The sequence below is a fragment of the Mixophyes fleayi genome, chromosome 8 (genome assembly GCF_038048845.1).
Source record: "Mixophyes fleayi isolate aMixFle1 chromosome 8, aMixFle1.hap1, whole genome shotgun sequence".
In the NCBI taxonomy this organism is placed as follows: Eukaryota; Metazoa; Chordata; class Amphibia; order Anura; family Limnodynastidae; genus Mixophyes; species Mixophyes fleayi.
Window position 1 is genome coordinate 109,631,424 of NC_134409.1, and position 26,667 is coordinate 109,658,090.

The 26,667-nt window shown below is 40.6% G+C and overlaps 2 protein-coding genes across 3 annotated transcripts in view; one reads left to right on the forward strand and one right to left on the reverse strand.

Annotated features, from left to right (window-relative positions):
- SYN2 (synapsin II) overlaps positions 1-26,667 on the reverse strand; it is a 218,114-nt gene that overhangs the window by 77,499 nt on the left and 113,948 nt on the right. The gene's annotated exons all lie outside the window — the stretch shown is intronic.
- On the forward strand, positions 1,954-25,434 carry TIMP4 (TIMP metallopeptidase inhibitor 4). Its single transcript, XM_075183167.1, has 5 exons — positions 1,954-2,222; positions 11,695-11,783; positions 12,777-12,882; positions 14,250-14,374; positions 23,556-25,434. Exons 1-5 carry the CDS (start codon positions 2,099-2,101, stop codon positions 23,730-23,732), a joined length of 621 nt encoding a protein of 206 aa, XP_075039268.1. The 5' UTR covers positions 1,954-2,098; the 3' UTR covers positions 23,733-25,434.

Here is a 26,667-nt window from a genome sequence, read left to right on the forward strand (position 1 = left end):
TGGATTTAAAAAAAAAAAAGTCACTCTTGTGCCATATACTGTGTATATGACAGAGCACTATGGGACTTTCACTTTTACTACTAACACTGTCAATGGGACGTGAGTGTACACATTTGTGTATATGACCTATATGTACTGCTGTTTTTGAGTGGGATGTATCTTGAGATACAGGGACATATATTTTACATGTATGTTCGCCCAACTTTAAATGAGGCCCTATAACAGTAGGAAAAGTCATTTCTATGTAAGGTCCTGCTCAGTATTATATCTTTGTTTTTCCTGAGTTGTTCATAAACAAACCCACAATTTGCCTTGACTGCACTTTGGTTTAGTCTTATTAGACCAATAGTTATCATATTTACTTTTGTGTATTCTGATTCTTCGTGCCCTGTGCAATTAGAAATGTTAGGGGATTTAGATGTAAACTCCAATGGGGCAGGGACTGATATGAATGAGTTCTCTGTACAGCGCTGCGGAATTAGTGGCGCTATATAAATAGATGATGATGATTAGGGTCAGGTCTGTTTTAATACTATACTTACAAGCTGCTACAATGTCTAGTTATACAACTGCTATACACTGCCCATTCTATTTGATGGTTTGTATTTTTATATATTGTTATTACCATGTACTCTGTCTGTAGCTTTGGTTCTATTGGACCATAGATAAAGCACTTAAATTTCACAAACTGATGTTCGACGCTAATGGGGGCTATGTTTTAAACATTGCTTCCATCACATTGCTTAGATCCTGAACATAATAGGTTTGATTCAAATTGGAATGCAACTTGTATGGAAGTTGCAGTTTAAAAAAAGAGCACGGACCAGGAGCGTAATTCCAAACATATTCAAATCCAAGCAGATCACAAGATGCATTTTCATTTGAATTGGTGTGTAAGTACACTCTGCATAAACGGAACTGTTAACAGACACAACAGAGTGCAGTACACACAAAAACATATGGGCACATTAGAAGGCATACAAAAAAATGATATAAAATAAAATATTTATATAATATAAAACAAATGAACAACTCTAAACAGTACACACATACATGTACTTTCCCAACAAAGACTATAATGTGCCAGTCATCACTATCAGTCGGCACTTACACCTTCCCTATAGCTGGTGCAAATTGTACGGCTGAAACCAAGCGTACTTAAGAGAAACCAAGGATTTGAATCAGCCACAACTGCATTGGCACACTGTCAACGAGCACTTAGCAGTCATTATCTACACCCGTCAGCTCTTTCCCAACAACATTACGCCCTTCAAGTCACAGGTATCAGTAAGTGTCATTTGCAATTGGACATGAATTCCATGCAATTGCATTAATTGGTGGAAGGTCCATTTATGAGCATGCGCAGTGCTATTTCACGCAAGATACAGCATGCAAAGGGACTTACGTCCGAATGTGAATCAGACCCAATTCTCAGTGAACATAATGTAAACTATACTGGATAAGAATAAGTAGTGACATGTAGCATACTGAAAAAAAAAGTGGTACTGTGCAGTTTTCACATAGTACAAGCATGATAAGAACAGATGAGAATTGTATGCAAAATTGAACAGTGATATATATGCCTGTTGTCAGCATTAAAAACAATACAAAATAAAACAGGTACATCTTTCAATCAATCTTAAAAACAAATCTGTATCTGGAAAGTAAGGATGTGGCACAGATTGATGCTTCCTTTATCAATCTTTTACATAGGGAGGGAGAGAGTGCAATCTATATCTACATACAGTACGCTCTCATGTTGCTACAATCCTGAACAAGTGGCTCTTATAATTATTATCAGACACACATTAGCTGTGGGGACTCAGTGGAAATAAGGTATGAGTGACAGCTTATAAAACTGCCATGCTTGATTTTCATCCTGTGATTGGTGTTGTGTTGTGTTGAGAAGGAGGAGCTACTGGTGTCCATCCATAAATAAGAAGGATTCATGCCATACAAATAAGAAATCAGATTGCAGAAGCCTCTGACTGAACATTAGGGGAATTTTCTGCACTTGTCAGAGAGAAGGAGACAACATCTGCAGCTTTTTGCAGCTTCTGAAGGGAATCACTTGCTTAGCTAGAAGTTGTAACACAGCATGAATCCTATTACACGCACGGTGCTCCTTGGAGCTCTCTTACTTTTTACCCTTAAGGAGCTGACAGAGGCGTGCAGCTGTTTATATTCTCACCCACAGGAGCAATTCTGTCATGCAGATGTTGGTGAGTCCTTTGATTGCAAGCAATGTATTATATATTTTTTTTAGGTTATTTGGGCATAGGACAATACCTAGCTTAGTGGATAAAGATATGATGAATAAAAAGCCTTTTTGTGTCCCCTGTAGAAGTTTGCAGAGTTCAATTTCACTGCATGTAAAGAAATAGAGACCCTGTCTGAATAAGATTGTGCTCTGAAAACATATCTATGAAGTTTAACTGTTTAAAGGGATGTTTGCAAACAATCAGCAAATGTGCAGTATATTATAGCAGCTTACAACAGTTTATTGTACATTTATCATTTTGTTACAAAAATCTTGTGTAAATACTTTCACAGAAGTCATCCTATGCACACATTAAAGGAGGGGAGGCTGGAATTGTAGGTTAAAAGGTGATAGTAAGAAAGTAGAACTAATGTCTCAATTTGTATCGGAAGCCTTTAAAGGAAACTTGTAGGTTGTTACTGATCTGAAAAACAAGCCTAAACTGTTTACTACATGTTTCAGAATATTAATCTGGCTATTAAAAGGCAGCTGGGAAGAAAAGTGATTTTGAATCCAACTGGTCGGCGGACCGAGTTGATATTTTAAACTCAGAGAAAGTAAACCGATTAATGGGACATTTGCACATCTATATTCATCAGTTACAGCTGCCCATACTTTGTATGAAAATGTCCTATTGAGATCTCTGACACATGTGTAAATAACTTAAATATATTCCGCTCTATGATTGGTCTCCAGTTGTTGGGCACATAGATATAAATGTAAAGCCCATTTAATTCATCATCTCATGCTGTGGCTGCTTAGCTCTCATCCCATGTTTACTAAATGTACAACAGAGATCTCCGCAGAACCTCAGAATTAGCATCTCTATAGTGCAGTTTGCACTTTGTGCATACTGATTAATAGTACTAGAGACGCTGTTAGAATAGGTTTGTGGGCCAGGCTCCTAACATGCCGTATTATTATTTACACCGACTTTATTAGTTTGTATTTTTCCTCAGACTTACATTTTATTTTACTATTTACAACCATGGCAGGTTGAATGTTTATCTTTAGTAAGAACAGTAAAAATACATTTACACAGCAATTTTTACTTTTTATAATTTTTTTTTTGTGGAAAAATATCTACATAACGTTTTGTATTTATCATCCACTTTACCGACATTTAATTTTAAAATACTCACTACATATATTATAAAAATTGGATCATTTACAATGGGGTGATACAGTGCATAAATATGCAACTTTTATGTGTACCTTTGTTGTACTTTATTTCTACTCTTGTCCCTACTTTATTTGTATTCTTGATCTATAGTTTATTTTTACTCTCTTTTCCTTACTTTATGTGTATTGAAAGTAAGATTCTAAGTGAACACCTTGAGCTTCGTTCTGAAATTGCCACTTTTTAGAGGCTTTTTAAAGGCAATGTATTGGTTTGTGTGCCATGATTTGCTTTTCTTTTTGCTAAACACACTGGACCTGACTCATTACGGAGAAAGAGCAAAGCCAAAAAAAATGAGTAACTTTGCACCTTGGCAAAACCATGTTGCATTGGAGGGGGAGGTAAATTTAAAATATGGGGACAGATTTATATTAGTGGGAAGGGATTAAACAAAAATTCTGCTCGCTGGATACAATAGTTTCAAAGCAGACAATACAACTGGACCGTGCTCTAGAACAGAGAAAAACACAATTCTCTCCTATTATATAACTACATAGCTGAAGAATACAGGAGACATCAAAGTGATAAACTAATGTATTTAGTAAAAGTTAGAGGAGGGCATGTGCAAAAGTGACAAAAAACACAAATTAACTGTACTCTTGGCATTGTGAATCACCATCACAATTATGCAGTCGTGGTGGATAACCACGACTGCAAGCATTATATCTATAAAGTTTAGCCATACTTCTTCACATTGAGATTGGGTAAAGAAAACATGTATTAAAAGTTAATATGGTATTAATCAAGACGTTTACTTGGCTTTGGTAAAACAAAGCACATGTTTGTTCTACTGTGCTTTCCCCGGAGGGTCACCTTACAACAATATTGCTGAGCCCCAGTTACCAACAGGCTGTGAAAGTGTTCTGAAAAGGCTTAGATTCCCTACAAGAAACAAGCAGAGAAATTAATTAGGCCTGGGCCAAGCACTTTTCCTCCCCACCTTTGTGAGAATGATTAGTGGTGTGACATTTTGTCTTTTCTTGTCAGTGCTCTTTTATCTTGTCTAGCTGCTTTCTTTACAACATGCATAGCTACAAAACAAATCCAGCTACAGAGTAAAAAGATCAAGAATTCAAGCAGGACGGGAGAAGTGAAGCGGGGTGAGATGTGCACTGCTGGCTCTGTCAGTTTGTGTAAGTGACAGCAGAACAATAACCAATCCCATTCAAACCTGGCTCAGTGTCAGAGGAAGGAGGAGCTGTAGAAGTTGATAAAAAAAAGTATATCACACAGACCAGACTGTAGTCTTGTCAGCAGTGAGAGCAGAGGCGGAACTAGTGAGCAATGGGCCATGATGCAGGGAAGCGGGGCCCACAGCTCGCTACACTTGACCCTTAGCATCTGGCGAGTAGCGAGCCCCATTATCTCCATGGGCCCGATGCACTGCACCTGCCGCACCAATAGTAGTTCTGCCACTGAGTAAGAGAAATTTTATGCAACTGTAGACAAACACTCAGAACTCTATGCTAGTTGATACGGCTTGCTTGTATTCTACTCTATCAATAGTGAGGTACGGATATTTCAAGAGTGTAGGTTCATTTATTAAGCTCAGAAAAGATACTCACCATTACAAAAGCAGCTTTAGACCTCTCATGCGCCTGGATTTCTATTTATGTAAAAAGGTTTACTGAACAAGACGGTCACTTTTGTGGAAGAGCAGCAGTTTTCACAGGCTAATGGGAGGAGCTGGGCAAGAGAAAGCACTCCTTGCAAAGTAATGGCTACAAGCACCAATGTGCCCTGATTTGTGGAGCAGTGAAGAAATTAGATTTTATTTTGCAGCCAATTATATGAAAAGGATCCAATTACACAAAATTACTTTGGAACAAACAAGTAGAGGACATTTGCCATATGCACTTAAGGAAACCTAATTAATATGCTAGAAATAGCTCCCCATATCCTCTAGAACTCAATTCCAATGATTCACCCTCACCTACATTGCAAATATTAATATATCTTCACACATCTCAAACCCATACATGCCAACTCTCCCGGAAAGTCCAGGAGACTCCCAAAATTCGGGTCAGTCTCCCGTGCAAGCTGGCATTTCTTCCGCATCCCAATCTCACTGAGAATCGCGTCATTTGACGCATTTCTCGGTGAATCACGCCATTTTGGAGGGCGGGAGGGGGCAGGACGAGGCCAATCGTGTCATTTTGGCCCCGACCCCCGCGATGCAAATTACGTTTTCGCGGGGGCGGGGCCAAAATGACACGATTGGCCTGGTCACGCCCCCTCTCCGGAAACAAGTTTCCGGGAGTTGGTAAGTATGCTCAAACCTCTGACCTGTACCTCTCCTGTGCCGCTACCAACTTATATAATTCCCTACCACGCCAGTCAAGACTCCCACCTAGCCTTCAAATATAAATGCACAATGAAAACCCATCTTTTTGTTAGAGCCAATCCTACTCCCAACTATACTGCTCACACTGGTACACCCTCGCTAATATGAAATACACTATCTCCTCTCATCTCAGCTCTGCCCTTTTTTCCACCAGATTTTAAGTTCTTATGAGCATGGCCCTCCCTAACCTTTCATGTCTACATTTATTTTGTCTACACTATGCTCTTTTTTTCCCACTTGTCAGTGCTACGGAACATTCTGACATCTTACAAATCAAAGGAAATGATAATAATAATATTGTTAACAAATAAATTACTCAGTATTTAGAGAAGTCCAGCCAAGCAAATCAAAGCCACCAGAAATCACATTTGATAAGTAATAAGTTTTCTATTTTCCTTTGCACATTAAGCTTAATGTCCTTTAAACATAAACACACAGGAATTGCTTTTTCACCTTTAAATTTTGAGCAGCCTATTTAACATGGATAAAACACTGGATCTAATATCACATATCAGAAATTCCAAACTGTGCTTAACACTGCACAGGTGAACACATAACTCTTGGCAATATACTTGGAAAAAAGGCTTACTGGAACTGCTCAGCACTGTTAAACCTAGGGTTAGAGACCCCTGTGATTCCACAAGTTCCACCCACAGCTTTCAGCTTATATTCAATATTTTAAAATCTCTCCAACATTAATACATATATCAGGGTCAAATGAGCAATACATAACTTCACATTAGTAAGTGGGGATGTATTAGGTTACTGAACATTGAATCAGATACAGCAGGTGTAGCGGTGCACAGTTACCAGTTATGAAATGAATGGACATCAGTCCATATCATTTGGATAAAAGAAATTAAGTTTTTTTTTTTTTACAGTGACTTTTTTACAGCTTATTTCTAAGTAACACATGGTAGTAGTGTCACTTGACATAAGAGCATACACTCTCCCGTGGTGGGATTCCCTTTATTTCTCTTGTTTCTCTGTGACTACACGGTTGTGGTCATGCCAGCGTACTCACTGGCCTAGCGACGTTACCTCATTCTGTTCTTGGCTACACTTAAGGCACTATCAAATGCAGTCTCGAATCTCTCAGATGCATCACACAGCCAGCAACAACGATCACCACTTGACTTACATGCAGAAAATGGAAGCGGCATCCTGTCCTGACAGTAAACTCGAACTTAACATTCCCGGCCTCTGCTTTCCAGAGCCTCCCTCTGAGAACTCCACATTTATTTCAGCAGTAATCATGATGGACCTGACTCAGAGACATGTGGCAGTCAGGTTCCCTGAACATCAAATGAACAGGTAGGAGTCAAAGGGGTATCAAGCTTAAACTGAAAGTGGTATCTCTCCATCTTGGAACACCACAAGTCCAAACTTTCTTTCTCGGATCCCCACACATGATCTCTTCCCACGTTCTCATGCTCCTTAATGGACATGACAATCACTCTCGTAAGCCTCAGGGGGCATTTTAAAATGAATATTCTCACTGACATTGGAAATTAAATTTTGTGACTTTTACACAAAATGTAGCAGTTAGATGACAGTGAATATTGCCATTATGCAATCTAGCAGGGGCATTTTTATAGCAAGCAGGTGGATTTAGGGCATGACAATCCACTTAAGAGCCAATATCATCATCATCATCATCATTAGCTATTTATAGAGCACCACTAATTACGCAGCTCTGTAGTCACTCACACAGACCAAGAGAGACTAAAGATGATCTAATAGCAGCCAATTAAGCTACTATTATGTTTTTGGAGTGTATTAGGAACCCAAAGGGAGAACAAACAAACTCCACACACATAAGGCCATGATCAGGAATCGAACTCATGATATCCCAGGGACTCAAATGTGGAAGAGCCAGAGATAAATTCTATCTTGGATAGTTCTACAAGTAAAATATCTTAAAGTCATTTAAGAAACTTCGGGATGCTAATGTACACTTTCCAATACTGCCAGTTGCATCATGCACTACATGCCAAGCTAAAACTCCAGAGGCTCAGGCCATATTTCAGAGGCTTAATCTGTAGCATGTAGTGGTGACAGTGTATGTGGTAGTAGCATGTGGCGTAATTTGTCACATGTGGCAGTAGCATGTAGTGGTGTTGGTGCGTGTTGCAGTAGTATGTGCATGGAAAGATAGAACATAATGGTGGTATATGGCAGCAGGATATAGTGGTGACAGAACATGTGACAATAGTATGTAATGATGGCATGTAGTCCCATAGATTGTAAGCTTGCAAGCAGGGCCCTCTCACCTCTGTCTGTTTTACCCAGTTTGTTTAATGCTGTTTTTGTCCTAAATTGTAAAGTGCTACACAATATGTTGGCACTATATAAATAAATGATGATGTAGTGGTTTCCATTGTGGTTGTAGTAGCTTGTAGCGGTGTCTGGGATGTTTATAGACTATAGCAGTGGTTCCCAAACTTTTTCAGTTTGCGGCACCCTTAGAGTCTCCATAATGTTTTCAAGGCACCCCTCCAAAATAATTACCGAGCTGTCCCGTTTTATAAGTAGTTGGTTCAAAATAACGTAATAAGTATTTAGGTCAGGACAGAAATAATTAGTAAGTTGTTTGCAAAAATAATACACATAAATCCAAGGGAAAAGAATATTTTTATGTATTTTTTTCAATTATATTTCTGTCAATTAATAATTTACAGCTAATATTAAGAGGAATAAGATCAAACAAAATAAAACAACAGCATGTACAAAAATCATCACACTGTGCCTCTTCACCTTTACACTGAGTCCCTTCACGTTCACACTGCCCCTTCATCCTCACTCTGTGTGCTCCTTCATCCTCACTCTGTGTTCCCTTTCACCCTCACTCTGTGCCCCTTCACCCTCACACTCTGTGCCCCTTCATCCTCACACTCTGTGCCCCTTCATCCTCACACTCTGTGCCCCTTCATCCTCACACTCTGTGCCCCTTCATCCTCACACTCTGTGCCCCATTATCCTTACACTCTGTGCCCTCCTTCATTCTTCCTCACTCTGTGCCCCTTCATCCACACACTCTGTGCCCCTTCATCCACACACTCTGTGCCCCTTCACCCACACACTCTGTGCCCCTCCATCCACACACTCTGTGCCCCTCCATCCACACACTCTGTGCTCTTTCATCCTTTCTGCGTACCTTCACCATCACACTTTGTGCCCCTTCATCCTCACACTCTGTGCCCTCCTTCATTCATCCTCACTGTGCCCCTTTGCCCCTTTAAACTTTCACCATGTGCCCCTTTATCTATGTACCATGTGCCCCTTTATATATGGACCTCTGTGCCCCTTTATATATGGACCTCTGTGCCCCTTTATATATGGACCTCTGTGCCCCTTAATATATGGACCTCTGTGCCCCTTAATATATGGACCTCTGTGCCCCTTAATATATGGACCTCTGTGCCCCTATATATATGGACCTCTGTGCCCTCTGTGCCTCAAGGAGAATCCGTTCTCCTTGTTTTGCTCTGCCCCTTTCAACCTCTGTTTAGTTACTTACCTTTTACTTGCCCTTCTTTCTTCTGTCCTGTCTTCTTCTGTTCTGTCTTCTTCTGTTGTTGCTCCTCGCTGCACTGCTCTTCACTGAAAATGACATGCAGTGCAACAGAGCAGGGAGGATTTTATTGCCAGCGACCAAGCAGGTGAAGGGTGGAAGGCAGAAGGGAGTGCTTGTAAAATCTTAGTATGTTAGTTTACTATCTGGTCCAGTTTTTAAAGTACATCAGGCTTTCTACCCTGACACTCTATGGGTTAAAGAAAGTAATATTTCTTAGAAAGTGCTCAGAAAAAAATATTTCTTTGGTCGTAAAGAATCATTATTTGCCATATCATAAGCATGTCTCCTTTTACAAAATGAAGCAATAACCTCAGCTGGTTAAATTATTCTCTAATTGCTTGTGGAATTAATTATGCAGAACATAACAAAACTGCTTCCTCATTTACTATCCATTAAGAAATGTGTCTAAGTTGATAAATGTAATTGAAATGTATTGGAAAAGACAGCTATCATGTTAAAGCAGGCATGGCTTCAATGTGAATATGATTGTACCCGCTATAATTAACTATGTGCAATAAAATGTCTTAAAATAATTTACTTGTTTAAAAGGCCTCTCTGACAGCACAAGTCTTGGCCTCAATGCCAATAAGTTGCAAGACCTTTCTGTGGAATCAACAGTCCTGCCTCATTCTATCTTGTTCTACCATTGCATTGCAGGCTAGTAAGGTTACCTTGTTGCCTCTTAAAGGTCCACTTACTATTGTATTGACACGATTTAATGAAAAAAAAAAAAAAAAAAAAAAAAATCAAAAAAAATCAAAAAAAAAAAAAAAAAAATCGCCAGAGCAGCTGATACAGCTGGTACCTCAAATTATACATCTAGTCAATATGCCTACAGTTGTATAACACTGCTGGCCACATTTATTAAATATGTTGTTTAACAGTAATAGAATTGTTACTCAAATTTGTAATGTAATTCGCCATCTTTTTGTATGGTGGAATCATCCCTCTATACACCACAGCTGCTTTCACTACTGTTTCATTTCTCCCATGCTGGATACATAGTTAAACCGGTCAGTCATCTGGTGGGAGCATCTATAGCCTTATCTAGACCCTACTGAATATTTGAATCAACATGGGGGTGGGGCCAGCATCTGCACAGATCAATGTTTTTGTAATCAAGTTCTGCAACAGTACAAGCAGCTGCAATTGCAGTCTTTTCAGGAGATGAGAAGTTAATGCCTGATACTCTTATAATATAGTATGATGTAAAGGTCTTATGTTAAAAATATCACTGTATAAGTCAATCAAAGAAGTACCATGACAGGGAGTCATTAGCAATAGAAAAAAATAGAAGGTAATTTTCAATTGGGACTGCTCCCTGTCATTTCAATTTAGCTGTTTCATGAAATAGAAAAGTAGGATACATTCAATGCCCAGCTTTTAGGGAGCACATACTGTATATAGAGCTTTATTGCATTACTAAACAAAATATCAACTACACATGCAGCACTTTGAAATACCCACAACCTGTCCAGATACGCCCACAGTCTTCTGATTTATTCCCTCAAGATTGGAGAGGTGTGATCTTGAAATACATTAGTTATGAGCAGGGCTGGATTAAGGGAATGGAGGCCCCTGGGCTAAGGGGGCCTCCATTCCCCCGTGAGGGCCCCACCCCGTGATCCGAGTCACCCCCCCCTGGTGAGCCGAGCCTCCCCCAAGGCACTTACCTCCTTCTCTTGGCATTGCAGTCCTTCCCTGGCGCACTCTACGCTCTTTACTGAGGAGATCGTACGCTCTTTACTCGTGAGAGATCTCCTCAGTAAGGAGACTACAGCGCGCCGGGGCAGGACCGCAGTGAAAGTGCTCAGCAGCATTGATCGCACCGGGGGCGCCCCCACCACCGACCGATCAATAGTGCTGCTGAACACTTTTAAAGGCCCCCTGGATGCCCGAGGCCCCTGGGCTGTAGCCCAGTTAGCCCTAGGGTTAATCCGGCCCTGGCTATGAGATGTCAATTTTACACCTACAGAAACCAGGTTCAAGTTTTGGAGTTGATGATGGATAATTGTCGCATCTTTGTACCTATACACTAAATTGAAGGTGGCACATACATTAAGGAGAGTGCAACTTAAAATACAGACGTGGAAACTCAGGAGTGGAGACACACCTTTGCTCATACACAAACAGGACATCCTTGTGTTCAACTCTGAAATCTAGAACAATGTTGTCCATAAGCCTGATTTACAGTACTGGATATAAATAGTGAGAGTTCCTCTTATTTAAACATCCCATTTTGTTTGCTTACCTTCACACACAGTGGTTATATGATGACCACATAATGGTTGTTTGTATTATTAACCTTCTTAATACTGTTCAATTTATACTAGTGGTTCGAGCAACAGTAACTGGTGAAAAAACGAGTCCTTCTGTGAATGAAGCTCCCCGAACAATCACGTACACTATCAACACGACCAAGGTATTTTAGAGTTTTACTATCCTCTCATAACAAAACATATTTAAAGCAATATGAATACCTCAAATTAGAGGTTTTACAGATAATTCCCATACCATGCTATCAAGCTTGTTTGTTCTTTCTAATTGTCAAATCTCATTCTAATTTCACCCTCACATGCTTTTTCATCCACATTCCCCTGCCATCTGCTTAGTGCTGTACCGTGTCCTTCATTTCCAATCATTAAAAGTTGTAGGAATGAGCATGATATTTTTTTATTTAATCTTTTTTGAAAACTAAACTCTCTTTATCACATTCACAGTTTAGAGAGAGAATTCCTGGTACTCTATGTTTCTAGATGGTGATGTAACGTGCTAAACCAGCCCCACTGGGGGGTGGTCCAATGATAATGATTCATCAGACACCCAATTGGTCATGCACCCCTGTGAAGTCCCGCCCCCCCTCCCCTTCCTTACCACCAGGTCCCATAACATCAGTGATAAACCACCCCCTATTCCTGTAGATTAATTAATTCGGAGATTATTAAGAGATTTCCATAAACACATTGAACTACAACACGAATTGTGAAAAGTGCTTGTGCAGTAGATAAAAATGATGGAAGAATTGTGTAGTAATAATTAACTGCAATAGTGATCATGACTTTACTATTCAAAGTGTTATTGTTTATCTCATTCCCTTTCATCTTCTCCTTACCACCTATCCCGAGTTATACCCTGTTTATTTTTCTTATTTTGAACCCCACTTTTGAACAAACGTGATTCTGTGTAGCTTTGTGATGACACTTTGAAGGATGTTTATAGTGCACAGGTAACAGTAAACCCACAGCAACCCTTCAGATACCTGCTGTTATTGTCTGATATATGTACACTAGAATCTGATTGGGGGGTTACTATGGGTTACAGAACCTTTCTTTACAGTTACCAAAAAACAGATTTAATAAATAAATCAATTATGCTGTCAGTGTCGAATAACATTTAATATGTAAAACTATTGTAGATGTTTAAAGGTGTTGACAAGATGAAAGCCCTTCACAGCGTGCAAACCCCATATGATTCTGCTGCGTGTGGAAGGAGGTTAGAAAAGAGAGAGTATCTTATAACAGGTAAGACCTGACCTCTTTCAATAATAATTCATTTTTACTGTGTACTTACATATCAGAAACTAGGCTTAAATCAGTCATCCTGCATCTATAAGCACATAAATGTAGTCCACATTACCAAGAAAGTAATGGGATTTTTGCTGGTGATAAAATGGGGTAAAGATACATATGGGTCTATGTGTGATCCAGCAGCAATAACAGAGCTTCAATCTCTGCTTATCGCAGTGATCTTGTTTCACAGCTATTTACCATTAAATGTGGAATCTTAACGCTCGCCAGCAAGTCTGGGGTTAATGTGTGCATGCATGAACCTGCCTATTTTAGCTGCCCCAGCAATAGTTTAATGATTGTGAGGACATGTTATTTTCTATCACATTTTAACAAATAGATCCCCAAATTCCCAGACTAAACATAAGATGTAATCAATTCTGTCATGGTGCTTTAATTTAGGAAGTATGATATGATTGTTATTAAAGCTATCTTGCTATCAGATATAACACATTTGTACACATTGCATAGGGCTACTCTATTTTGGAAGCCAAATAATAGGACACACTGCACCCAATATCAGTATTCAGTCTTTGCAGCCTAGTGCCAGTCTTTAGTCAGTCCACCTAGTGCCAGTCTGTGCCCCTTTGCCAGCATCTGCTCTGGCCACAGCTAGTAATGAGGAAGAAAAAGTCTTAAATGTTATTGACTAATAGTGTGGGTTGCTTTCTAATGATTACTATAACAGCTCACATTGTACAATCGCCCACACCATCACATCCTGTTCGCCACATGATCTTCCTCTGTACTCTACTCCTCGTCTGGGTTGGAAGTAGTCCAGGGGGAGCAGAATGCTGAGAGTGATCGAATCTCAGCTGCAGTTATTGCAACCAATAGGAAGCAGGCTGCTTCCTGCTGGTTACTGATGTTCCAATCAAAAAGTCGGACAAATCTGGGGTAAACCTGACAATTGGCAACCTTAGGATTGCACCACTTTATTAATTAAGGCACACTGTTTCAAGTTCTGCCACATGAAAAATGTCTTCATAGGGCATAATGTTGAAAAAAAAAACTAGCTCTGCAACATCAATTAAGCACAGTTGATAATTTTAGAATATCATGCATTGCTCAACTAAATTATACAGTTGAGACAATCATTTTGTGAGTTGAACTAATATTCATGAGAATGTAGCCTAACAATTCACTAGGAACTGATATTACAGAGTCATTAGACTTTAGAAACTCTGTGGCCTCAATATTGGTTCAGCCCATGTAATTATAGCCTCCACTGTGGGATGGGTACACTTTAATTCCTTTTCACTTGTATTTCTATGTAGTTTCTTTTTTCATATTTTAATACTCATGTTTATGTTTATTTAAAGGTTTCATTTCTAACAATAAAGTTCGCATCAGCTTGTGCGGTCTTGTTCAACCCTGGGAAACCCTGTCACCGTTCCAAGTACAAAGTCTCAGTACTACATATCAACAGGGATGTGCTCTCTGTCAAGTAAGTGCCATCTCTCTTTACTGTTATTCCTGATAAAGCTGTCTATTTACAAACTGCAGAATTTGTATACATGCAGGGCCTGAGTCATTAAGGCACGTATCTGCTGATATTGAGCATATAGTATGCACATCACCCTGTGAATGCCTAGGAATTGGACATTACGGCCGTCAACGAAGGCAAGTCCCCTGCGTGTGCATGTCAATTGACAGTTAGAGCGTGCCAAGCTCGGGCGCTTTCAGCCAGATCTGAATCAAGCGCTGGCTGTCTAAAATTTACTTGTTTTTCTGCCGTATAGGGATAGACGTAAGTCCTGAGTCCTACTGATGTCAGTATCGTATAGATGTGTCTGCAATCAGAAGCAACTGTAAAGATGTCTGCTAAGTACAGTAGACACCAAGGACAGCCTAATAAACGGTTTTCCAAGGAAAAAAAAAAATTACAAAAAGATTTTTTTTTTTTCAAATTCCATTTAGAATCATAGATGACTATATCACTGACACATAACATTAATTGCTTTATATTTTTTTTGTCTATGCGTTCTTTGTAGATTTTATATTCCACGTAAGTATTGTACGCATCCTGCAGTGTCTGGTCTAGTAAAACTACACTTGAGAGTCGTTCCTTGATGACATGGCAGTATGCAGAGTTCATTAAAACAAATGCACGATCAGGGGAGGGCTGGCAGACTTTAGCCCGGGGGGGCAAGCACATAGCACTGGCCCATAAGTAGCGGCCCATCCTTAAAGGGTGGTTTTTGGTACAATATATACTTATCTAAATACAAAGAGGCTATTTGTGTTGCTTAATCCATATATATATATATTTATGCCCAGGACCAGAGCTGGATTAAGGCTCTGGGGGGCCTGGGCACTTTAGACAGGGTAACCCCCTATGATGTAGCATGGTTATCATTCTAGAGAAAAAATACACAGGCAATACTGTGTGCACTACTGTTAGGTGCACACAGCTCTGCCTTCACGAGCAGTACACGGTGAAGTGGGATATACCTCCCAACTGTCCTAAGGGAAACAGTGACCCAAATTCGGGACTGTCCCACCAGATTCAGGACAGTTGGCAGACTGTCCTGCTCTCTCCTACCTGTTCTTGTCACTGTCACCACTTGTGGCTGCTGGTTACTTTAGCTCTGGATCCTTGGAGGCCCTATTTGGTAAAAAAAAAAAATGGGTACATGAAAGTTAGAAAACTTCAACAATCCCTGCCATTAAATCAATATATCACCCACGTTTTATAATTAGGCCCCCCTTCTGCCCACATGCTTTAGTCACACATGCCCCCTCTGCCCCCAGCATCTTTAGCCACACATGCCCCCTCTCTGCCCCAGCACCTTCAGCCACACATGTCCCCCTCTGTCCCAGCACATTTACCTACACATGTCCCCCTCTGCCCCAGCACCTTCAGCCACACATGCCCCCGTCTACCCCAGCACCTTTAGCTACACATGTCCCCCTCTGTCCAAGCACCTTTAGCTACACATGTACCCCTATACCCTGCAGCTTCAGCCACACATGCCCCCCCCCCTCTGCCCCAGCACCTTTAGCCACACATGTCCCCCTCTGCCCCAGCACCCTCAGCCACACATGTCCCCCTCTGCCCCAGCACCTTCAGCCACACATGCCCCCCTCTGCCCCAGCACCTTTAGCTACACATGTCCCTCTCTGCCCCAGCACCTTCAGCCACACATGCCCCCCTCTGCCCCAGCACTTTTAACTACACATGTCCCCCTCTGTCCCAGCACCTTTAGCTACACATGTACCCATATACCCTGCAGCTCCAGCCACACATGTCCCCCTCTGCCCCAGCACCTTTAGCTACACATGTCCCCCTCTGTCCCAGCACCTTTAGCTACACATGTCCCCCTCTGTCCCAGCACCTTTAGCTACACATGTACCCCTATACCATGCAGATTCAATCGCCCCCCCTCCCTTACACACAATAACTCCTCCTTCCACTTACCTTTTTGTACACGAGTGGCTCCAAAGACAGAGAGAACTGCTGCAACTCTGCACACTGACCATAGAGATCCATCAGCCCCGCCTACAATTCCTACCATGTGACCACTGCGGTCACATGACCTGGTGATGTAGCTGCTACTGAGATGCGATGGAGACAGCCTTTGCGGTCTGTGCAGGGGCTGTCACATCGCAGAGTACTCACTGCGGGGGCATCATCCATTCACAGAATATTGTACTACAAGCTGTAGTATAATATTCTGTGAATGAATGATCTGGCTGCAGTGAGTACTACGCGATGTGACAGCCCCTGCACAGACTGCAAAGGCTGTCTCCATCGCATTACCACTGGACCACCAGACGGCCCAAAATACTGTTCTTCTGTCCGGCCCGGGTGCCATATGCCCCCCTGTCCCCTGGACCAGCCCGCCCCTGTGCATGATGTGCTCAGTATGTGTGCCTTAATGTGCATGATAGATATAGTAAAAAGTATTTTCTTTCTTATTCTCCTGGAATTTCCAAGAGACTGCTGAATTTTGAGAATTTCTCACGGACCCCCAAGAGAGCAGGCCATTCTCCAGGCCCTTATGACGTGTTTAGTCACAAATTGTGTCATTTTTGTCATCGAGCCATTTCACCAAGGTTGGATCGACATTTGCCACTCAACCTCATCTCTGTGTGAGATGTTGGAAAGTATGAAAAGGCACCTCAAAGTCCTGCCTGCTAGCACTTTCAGACCACCGTTTTCATTAATTACAACTTGAATTTTTCCCATACAAAGGTGACCATATGAGCATCCATTATTTTTTCACTAAGTCATAAGAATGAGGGCATTTCAGGCTATCATGTTCATTTGAATGTTATTTACAACAATGGTAACTGTTTACTTCCCATATAAACAGTAAAGTGTATAGGACAACTCTCAATTACCAGAACCTCAAGGGCATCCACAAGAAACAGGTGATATAGTAGGTGCAAACGAAGATATATTAATATGCCTGGCTCTCACACAGCAAGGAACTCCCTAGTCCACCCAGATATTTCCTACAGAAGAAACAAGCATTTGGACCCTCAGGCACTAACATTTTGATGGTCTATTCTATCTACATCCCATATAAATGAGGGCTCTTTTTTATTATTTTTATTATCGTAGATTTGTAAGTGCATACATAAAACAGGGACATTCAAGGTAGACCAAATAAATGCAGACATGAAAACAAAGAGTATGAAGGACTCTGCTCATTAGAGAGCTCACATTCTAAGTGGAAGAGGGCACAGCGGAAATAAGAGGAGCAAATGTGGTTTAGAGTGGAGATTGGGACAGTTGTGAGGGTACATTAGTGTGAATAGTCTTATCATGGTAAAGTCACCTCTAAAAAAAGAGATGAGTTTTCAAAGAGCTTCTAAAGATTTGAAGGCTGTGGGAAAGTCTGACTGAGCGTGGTAGGGATTTCCATAAATGGGGAGCAGCACGGGAGAAGTCTTGCAGGCAGGAGTGACAGCTAAATACCAAAGACGAGACAAGGCGCAGGTCAAAGATAGATCTAGGAGGGCAGGAGGGAGAGTATTTTGATATGAGATTTGAGATATACGATGGGGTGGTGTTTTTGAGGGCTTTGTAGGTAAGGATGAGTAATTTGAATTTGATTCTGGAGGACACAGGGAGCCAGTGTAGGGCTTTGCAAAGTGGTGCAGCAGATGTGGAGTGATGAAAGAGAAAGATCAGTCTTGGAGCATAATTTAGGATGGACTAAAGTGTGGATATCTGGTTGTCAGGAATGCCATCTAGAATGCAGGAAGTTGCAATAGTCAAGACGGAAGATGATGGGAGAATGAATTAAAGTTTTGTTAGCATGCTGAGTAAGAAAATGGCAATATTCTGGCAGTATTTTTAAGGTGGAGTCGACAGGATTGGGAGAAAGTCTGGATGTGAGAAATAAAGCAGAGGGCAGAGTCAATTGTGACACCAAGGCAGCGGGCTTGGGAGACTGAGGAAATTGTGGTGTTATTGCAGTGAGGGAGATTTGAGGACAGGTGGTGACTCTGGTATGAGGGAAGATAATAAGCTCTGTTTTGGACATGTTTACCTTTAGGTAGCATTGGGACATCCATGTGGAGATAGCGGAAAGACAGCTGTTACACAAGATAAGAGTACAGAAGGAGAGAGGTCAGGGGAAGAGATATAGATTTGGGAGTGATCAGTGTAGAGGTGGTATTTGAGGCCGAATAAGCGAATTAGTGCCCCAAGAGAAGGTGTACAATGAAAAAAGAAAAGGGCCAAGAACGGAGCCTCGTGGGACTCCAACAGATAGTGGAGGGGAGGAGGAGGTAGAAACACTAAAGGACCGGTTTGATAGGTAGGAAGTGAACCAGGAAAGAACTGTGTCAGGGCCAATGGAGTGAAGGGTGTGTAGGAGAAGAGGATAAACAACAGTGTCAAAAGCAGCAGAGAGGTCCAGGAGAATGAGTATGGAGAAATGACCTTTAGACTTTGCAGACTTGATCACATTTGTGAGATCAGTTTCAGTAGAATTTTAGGGGCGGAAGTCTGATAACAGAGAGTCGAGAGAGGAATGAGAATAGAGAAAGGGAGACTGGAGTATGTACTGTAATTGCTCAAGTAGTTTGGAGGCATAGAGAAGAAGAGAAATAGGGCTGTAGTTGGAGAGAGAGGCTGGATCAATAGATGGTTTCTTTAGAATTGGTGAGATGAGAGCAGGTTTAAAGGAGGATGGAAATGTGCTAGTGGAGAGAGACAGGTTGAAGAGGTGAGCATGCAATGGAGGAAACAGAACGGAGCAGTTGGCAGGGAATAGGGTCGAGGGGACAGGTTGTAGGGTGAGATGATAAAATAAGTGCAGAAACTTCGTTCGTCTTCAATTACTGGAGTGAATAAATTAAGGGTGGATTGGGGAGTGTGGGTAATGGTCCGTAGAGTGGGTGGAGTGAGTGGAATTTGACATGAGGAAATATCTTATCGAATGGTGTGGATTTTGTCTTTGAAATAGGTGGCCAAATCAAGGGCTGTGAGGGAGGAAGGGGGAGGAGGTACAGAAGTGAGTTGAAGGTGGAAAAAAGGCAACATGAGTTATAAGACTGGGTGGATATTAGAGATTTGAAGAATGTGTATTTGGCAATTGAAAGGGCAGTGCTGTAAGATGAAAAGATGAATTTATAGTGGAGGAAATCTGGATAGGAGCACATTTGCAGGTAGCGGGTCTGTTTGGTGTGTCATCATTGGGGTTTTGGTCGCCGGAAACTATATGTAGTCTCTTGTACATAAATAGGTGCATGACATCTCAGAATGACTTTTGAGCTGGGGGCTGGCATATTTGCATTTTCCTAAATTACTGATATTCATATCAGAACAAGACTATGCAACTGATCTTGGGGAAGGGTTTAATCCTTACTTACACATTATTTCAACTATACAACAATTGTCTTGAGACGATAACAGCAGTAGCAGCTAGGGTGAAATATATATATATATATATATATATATATATATATATATATATATATATATATATATATATATAAAGAATCACTAGTCACTAAGAATCTCCTGGAACATGGGAAAGTCTCACCCAAGGATAAGGGGGTATGGTAATTTAGGGGCTACGGCAGCCACTACATCAATTGTTTGGCCTTTTATGATAATAGGAGGAGAGTCCGCTCATACTCCTCAGTAGCTCCATGGATGCATGACACCTTCACCTTAGGCAACCTTGTCGTTACATCTTTCAGAACCACAGAACTGGTGTCAGGATTTGAACCCAGGGCTTCTGCCTCTGTGGACTGCTGCTCTGCTGACTGAGCTATTCTGGCTGCTGGATAGTTCCTTGCCTTTATCCTGTGTTCCAGATCAGTTCTAGTGATCTCCTGATGTTCCAGCATGCCTTAGCTCCACCCCTTGACTTCCTATAAAAGCCTAGCTAGTTCCTGTCTCCTGTGCTTTATTATTGTGCTCCTTGCCTGTGATCTAGCTCCTGTTCCTGTTGCTTCTCTTATCTGCAGACATCTACTACTGGTGTACCGACCTCGGCTTGCCCTTGACTTCGCTTCTTCCCTAACCATTGGACCTCATTGCCTCTCTGTCTACCGTACCCGGCTACGTTTGACTATTCTTACATTATAATCTCCTGTTGGCCAGCTTTCCTCCCTGCCACTGGGCTCCTATTCAGTCTCCGAACTGTGACAACTGGAGACCAATGTCAACTTGCTTCCTGAGTCTACCAGGGCCAAAACAGCATGTTGATTTATTAAGACAGTCACCCGAAACAGTACCGGTTTCCCTGTGGAGGGGGACATGGTGCAACAAGTAGGAAAGACTGGTCCTAGCTGAGTAAACGAACAATTCACAGGTTCTGGTTGCTTTGGACATTCAGCATGGAAATGCCAAGGTCTGCCACATTCGAAGTACCGAGGCGACAACCTTGTCTTGGACAACAGTTTTGGATTCCCCTCTGGAGCCATAGACATGTGTTGCAGGGCCGAATAACGGTCTATCACCATAGCAAGTTCCTCATACGACTGTGGATCCGCTTGTAGCACCCATCTCTGTAAGCTCCTTTCCAGCCCACGGACACAATGGTCAATTCCCAGTATCTCCACAATGCGGCCAGGTGTATTGGTATTTGGCTGCAACCAACTCTTTATCACTTTAGAGAGATCAGCCATCTGTGAGCAAACCAATTTTCCTGGGAGATAACGCCAGTCATGCTAGCGCTGAGCTCTCCCAGCTCCAGTCACACCTATCCAGGCCAAGATTTCAGCTTTTACTTCCTTATACACAGCAACTTGCTCATCAGATAAATCAACATAAGCACGCTGAGCTTCACTGCTCAAATACGGCGCCAGCTTCTCCGCCCAGGTGGCACTTTGTCAAACGCTAAGAAATATGCCTCCACATCATCTGAGGCAGTCATTTTCTGCAAGACAGGCACCTCAAACACATCATGCACCTGCCTGACTTGTGCTAGCTCTTTATGCAACAGTTTGGTACCTTCTATCTTGGCCTCTGCAACTTGTAGCATTTGGGCCGGCTGTGCTTGTTGTGTAGCCGCTACAGCTAGCAATTCCTCCTGCTGTTCCTGTTGCCTAGTGGTCACATTCACCAGAGCCCTCAAGAGTTCCTCCATATTGCAATTTTGGTGTGACGGAAAATGAAACTTTGCTTTACTAAGCATAAATTAACCAGAGTTGTTTGTGGGAAAGGCTGTATGTCACTTGTAGTTCACAACAAACAACCATCAATCAATTTCATACACCTGCTTTGTGTTTAAGGCTTGAATCACCTGTAAATTCCAGACATTTGCAGCAAAGATTTTGTAATAAACAGTTTTGCACATTTGCAAACATTTGAAATAAGCAGGTTTTTGCTGTACTTGCAAGCAAAGAAAAACCCCAAAAAAACTTTATGCATTTGCCTTTGTGTTCAGATATTGCAACACCTTTTGCATGTAGCAAACAACATTGTAGTCAGGAGGTTTTGCATAACTCACCACCCTAGATTTGTTGGCTTGGGGGACAGCAATAATCTAGCTGTCTTATGCACATCCCACGATGACACCACTTGTGAAAAGCGTGCAAACAGATGGCTCCTCCCACAGGTTTTCTGAAGCACTTTGACGTTTATTTTACTTGTCAGGGTGGATAAACAGTCTTGGCAGTGTCTTCAGCAAACAAAATGAAACTTTCACAACAATAAATATAATCCAATAGCCCTAAACACTGGCTAGGTCCCTCACTGGTAACTTTTTGGCACTAGTCTCCCATGCACAGATCAAACACAGCTTTTTAAGCTTTCCTTAATTGATTAGATGTGTGTGTGTAGATTTAACCCTCTCTGCACCATTAGGCTGTTGTTTCCTAGGGAAACCACCACTCTTTCCTCTATTAGACAGTGACATATATATATATATATATATATATATATATATATATATATATATATATATATATTATACTGACTTTATTTAGTACTGTTAGGTCAGGAAAGGATTGTGGGTTCAGCCTGATCCTTAAAGGTTTGCGTTGTTTTTTTTATATAGGGCCCTAGCAAAATGTAGAATAATTGTTTAATCACTTTTAAAAAAGTGAAACTTAATGGCTTTATATTTTAACTAAACAACAAATACAGATGACGTTTATTTTACACAAATAGCGCTTGTGCAATTTGTCTAAAATAAACCTGCTCGATCTCTAAATACTGATCTTTACCAACAGCATAACTAAAACAGAGGAAACCAAAATAAAAATAAACCAATAGCTAGCGTTAGGTAAATCTCATCAGTTTTTACATGCCTTGACAACCTCTGATCACCATGCCTACAAGGGTGTACAATCTAAGAAAGATACAGTTTAGCAAGCCACAATTTAAAAAAGATACAGGTTAGAAAACCACAATCTAAGTAAGATACAGGTTAGCGAGCCACAATCTAAGAAAGATACAGGTAAGCGAGCTACAAGGGAAAGGTGGAATCGTCATTGGTTGTACCTAGATTATATGAATTTTGTAAGCACATTTTTTATTAATTTTTTGCTACTTTCATTTGTACATGAGAAGAAAGATTATACATGCTGCACAGTGGCTAAGTGGTTAGCACTTCTGCCTCACAGCACTGTGGTCATGAGTTCAATTCCCGACCATAGTCTTATCTGTGTGGAGTTTGTATGTTCTCCCTGTGATTGCGTGGGTTTCCGCCGGGTGCTCCGGTTTCCTCCTGGCGCTAAATAAGTAAATGGTAATAATAATAATGTTGAATTATAGAAGGTTTTTTTTATATTGAAATCAAACCTAATAGCAAATGCTATCAAAACATGATGTAAACTCTGTACATATGCTATTGGTGCAGATCTGGATGCATTTCGAGATGCCCCAATCTCAGCATATGTATGTAAATACTCTGCAGGATCCATTGGAGCTTTGACACAGGTAGAAGGATTTTTTTTTAACCCAGTTTAGCTACTCTGTCTCCTTGCTCTCATTTTTATAAACTGCCACTGACAAAGTAAATGGACAGATGACAAAATACAAAGTTAAAAATATGCACTAAAAAGCAGGCTTTATGGGTTAATGTATGATAACAAGTCACTTAAATATGACCCAGTAGTTTAATAATTACTTTCAATTTTGCATTATCTATTTTTATATGTGCCAGATATAATAGGAAAATGACACTCATATATTCAAATGTTTTTTTACTTAGATTAAGAATTGTGCCGTTTCAAACTGTGATGTGAAAGCCCCCAATGAGTGTAACTGGAATGTGACGGATCACAACCAAGCTGAAAAACAAGCACTGAACCAAGCATGTACTAAACAGAAAGGTGGCTCTTGTAACTGGTACCCAGCTTTACATGAAAATCCTGCCCCACATCCTTAAATAACCTCATGGCTCACTTTATATGTTGTAACAGACAGCAGGAGCTAAACAAATACAATGAATTGTACAGGTAATTTAATAAATTTTTGGAGTTTGTGGTTTCAAGTAGAATTTAGACTTCAGGAACCTCTTTTAATAGTTATCGTGCTCTTCAGAGCACAAGAAAAGCCATTTAGAAAATGATAAATAATCAAAATTATTCCTTCTCACTTTCCTATAATTTAATTTCTGAAGCTATCCGGACTACAGGAGGCTCTCATGAAATGTCTTATAAGAATTTTAAAGATACCAAATTTGATGTGAATAGAAAAATATTATTAACCCTGAAATCATTTCTAAAAAGATCCTGGAACATATGTGGGTCTGTGAATGATCCTTATTAGTAGCTTTCTTGTATAAGTCAACTTGTATTTTAAAATTAGTGATCCTGCAATGCTATTCTTTGTCTTAATATGGCTTACACTATTATGCACCACTGCACAATTGTCTTCTTTTACATCCTGTATTATTCTGCAATATATGTTCTTCTATGTCCCAAATTGCTCTACAATGTGTGTTCTTCTACATCCTGTGTTAATCATAATCTGATAACTTCTACATTCTGTACACTTCTGTAACCTATGCATTGTACACAGTGTATTATTTTGTAACTTATGTTCTTTAACAGTCTGTAAACTTATAACCAATGTTCATCTACATTCTGTATTCATCTGTAATCATTTTTTAATTATTCTCTCATCTTAGTTCTTCTACAGTGGTGATGCCCAACAGGTTGCCCCTTGGGCATCATGTGGCCAATGCTTTACCCGTGGACCAGGGTGTTGCATTATTTCAGGAGGCACAGTAGTTACTTGCTTTCCTTCTCTCTTTACTACTGCAGCACCAATCATTGAAAGATGCACATATTAGTGAATAACATCAAACAGTGTGCTCTGTGGGCAGCCACAGGTTATTCTCCAGTGGTGCCCAGAGCATGGATGCATGTCAGCAGCTTCTGCTACCCTTCAATGGTTTGTGCTGGCAGAGAAGAGAGAACGAAATTTGTTTATGCCTCATTCAGAGGGTGATAAATGTGTTCTCTTTTATAGCTACAAAATTGGACAGTGTTTTTTTGGAATTAAAGGGGATGGACGGAGAAGGGGAGCAGGTAGAATTGCAGGATTGTTGGAAGAATTAAGCTGACTAGAAGATACTTCAGAGTCAAAGTGGGGAGATCTGATAGAAAACATGGCAGAGTGGAGGTTTAGTGGAGAGATGTAGACTAAGTGGTGGGTAAATGAGGAATGGTTGTCATGGGGATAGCGGGTAAAGAAAGGATACTTGAGATGAAGAACAGAGTTTTGGGAAAGATGACGTTGGGGTAAGATTAAGAGACCTTTTTTATTCTACAACCTAGAATACTTCTACATGTTATTTGTCTGCATTATATAATGTCCTGTGCTATTATATATGCCATATTATGAAACGATTTATGTTTTTTTATGTTCCATTTTGTTGTGTTTTACATATATTTTCTTTTTTTGTCATTCTTCATTGCATGTCATTGTATCTATCATATATCACATCCCAATCGTATCATATTATTCTATAAATTCAAACCTTGCATTATTCCATGTTCTCCATCTCAGATAATTATTGTTCCATGCTCAGCTTTGTCATTGTATGCAATCATATATGCTTAAATATATACTAGTACATATAATTCTTTGTCCTGTGTTATTACATGTCTCATATCATTCTACAACTGTATTATTGGAAAATCCATTTTATTCTATATTGCATATATTTATTTGTTTCTACTTTAAATACTAGAAGTGATTGCTAGTCTCCTGTCACTTTATTACACACACCTACTCACGCAGGTAAGTTCTAGCAGATGAAGTCCTTCTTGTGCACCTATACTACATTGTAAACTATAACTATATCCTATATATATACATACACAATAATAAAACACCAGTTTTACAGCTACAATTATTATATGTCCAGAGCAATTCTATCATCTGTTACAATAATATCTATGATTTTTATGTTATTTTGAGTCACATATCATTCATACTGGCTTGATGATTGAAAAATTTGTCTACATTCCATGTTGTTATATGGTAGCTATCAGCGGTTTACAGGCATTGTGGTAAAATATATAAAGGACAAAATTACTTAACAGTTTCTTTACAAGCACTTCTCTTTCCCTTTTGTTTGCTCTGAAAAATAAGTTTACATGTCTTATTCATACTTACCAACTTTGAATAGTTGGTTTCCGGGAGCCTGTCATAGAAGGTGGGCGTGACGGGGGTGGGGCTTCAAAATGCGTATCATTTTGGACCCGCCCCGTGACGTCATGATGCAAACCGCGTCATTTGACAGCGGGGGCGGTGCCAAACGCAGCGATTCACCGGGAATCGCGGCGTTTGGGAGCTAATTCTGCCCACTTCACTAGGAAGTGGGGCACTTCCTAGTGAAGTGGGCAGAATTCGGGAGATTGCCACACTCTCCCGGGAGTCCGGGAGACTCTCACAAAATGCGGGAGTCTCCCAGACATTCCGGGAGAGTTGGCAAGTATGGTCTTATTGCACTTCACAAATATTGATAAGTACATTCTCATACCTCCCAATTCTCCTGGTTTAGGCAGAATAGTCCCAATTTGAGGGCTCTGTCCCATGGGCTGGAAAATTGGACGGTACGTCGTGGTCACGGCTTCAATGCATAGCAAAGCAACGGTGAGCCTGTGCTGTTCCTATCCCTGATATAGAAAGTGGAGCAGTTTTATTTCAGCACCTTCTTTTATAAATATACTGTAGGTTAGTGATGTGCTCACTGTTAAGCCAGTGAGATCCCTAGTACAGTTTCAGAACATCAGACAATCAAAGTAACCAGTTTTATCAGTCCTAATCGACATCTGAAAGTTCACAATCACATGTCAATAGGGATCAGG

Coding starts and splice junctions, on each gene's coding strand:
- TIMP4 (XM_075183167.1), top strand. CDS start 2,099: ATGAATCCTATTACACGCACGGTGCTCCTTGGAGCTCTCTTACTTTTT. Junction 2,223..11,694: donor ATTCTGTCATGCAGATGTTG/GTGAGTCCTTTG, acceptor AATTTATACTAG/TGGTTCGAGCAACAGTAACT. Junction 14,375..23,555: donor AGGGATGTGCTCTCTGTCAA/GTAAGTGCCATC, acceptor TTTTTTACTTAG/ATTAAGAATTGTGCCGTTTC.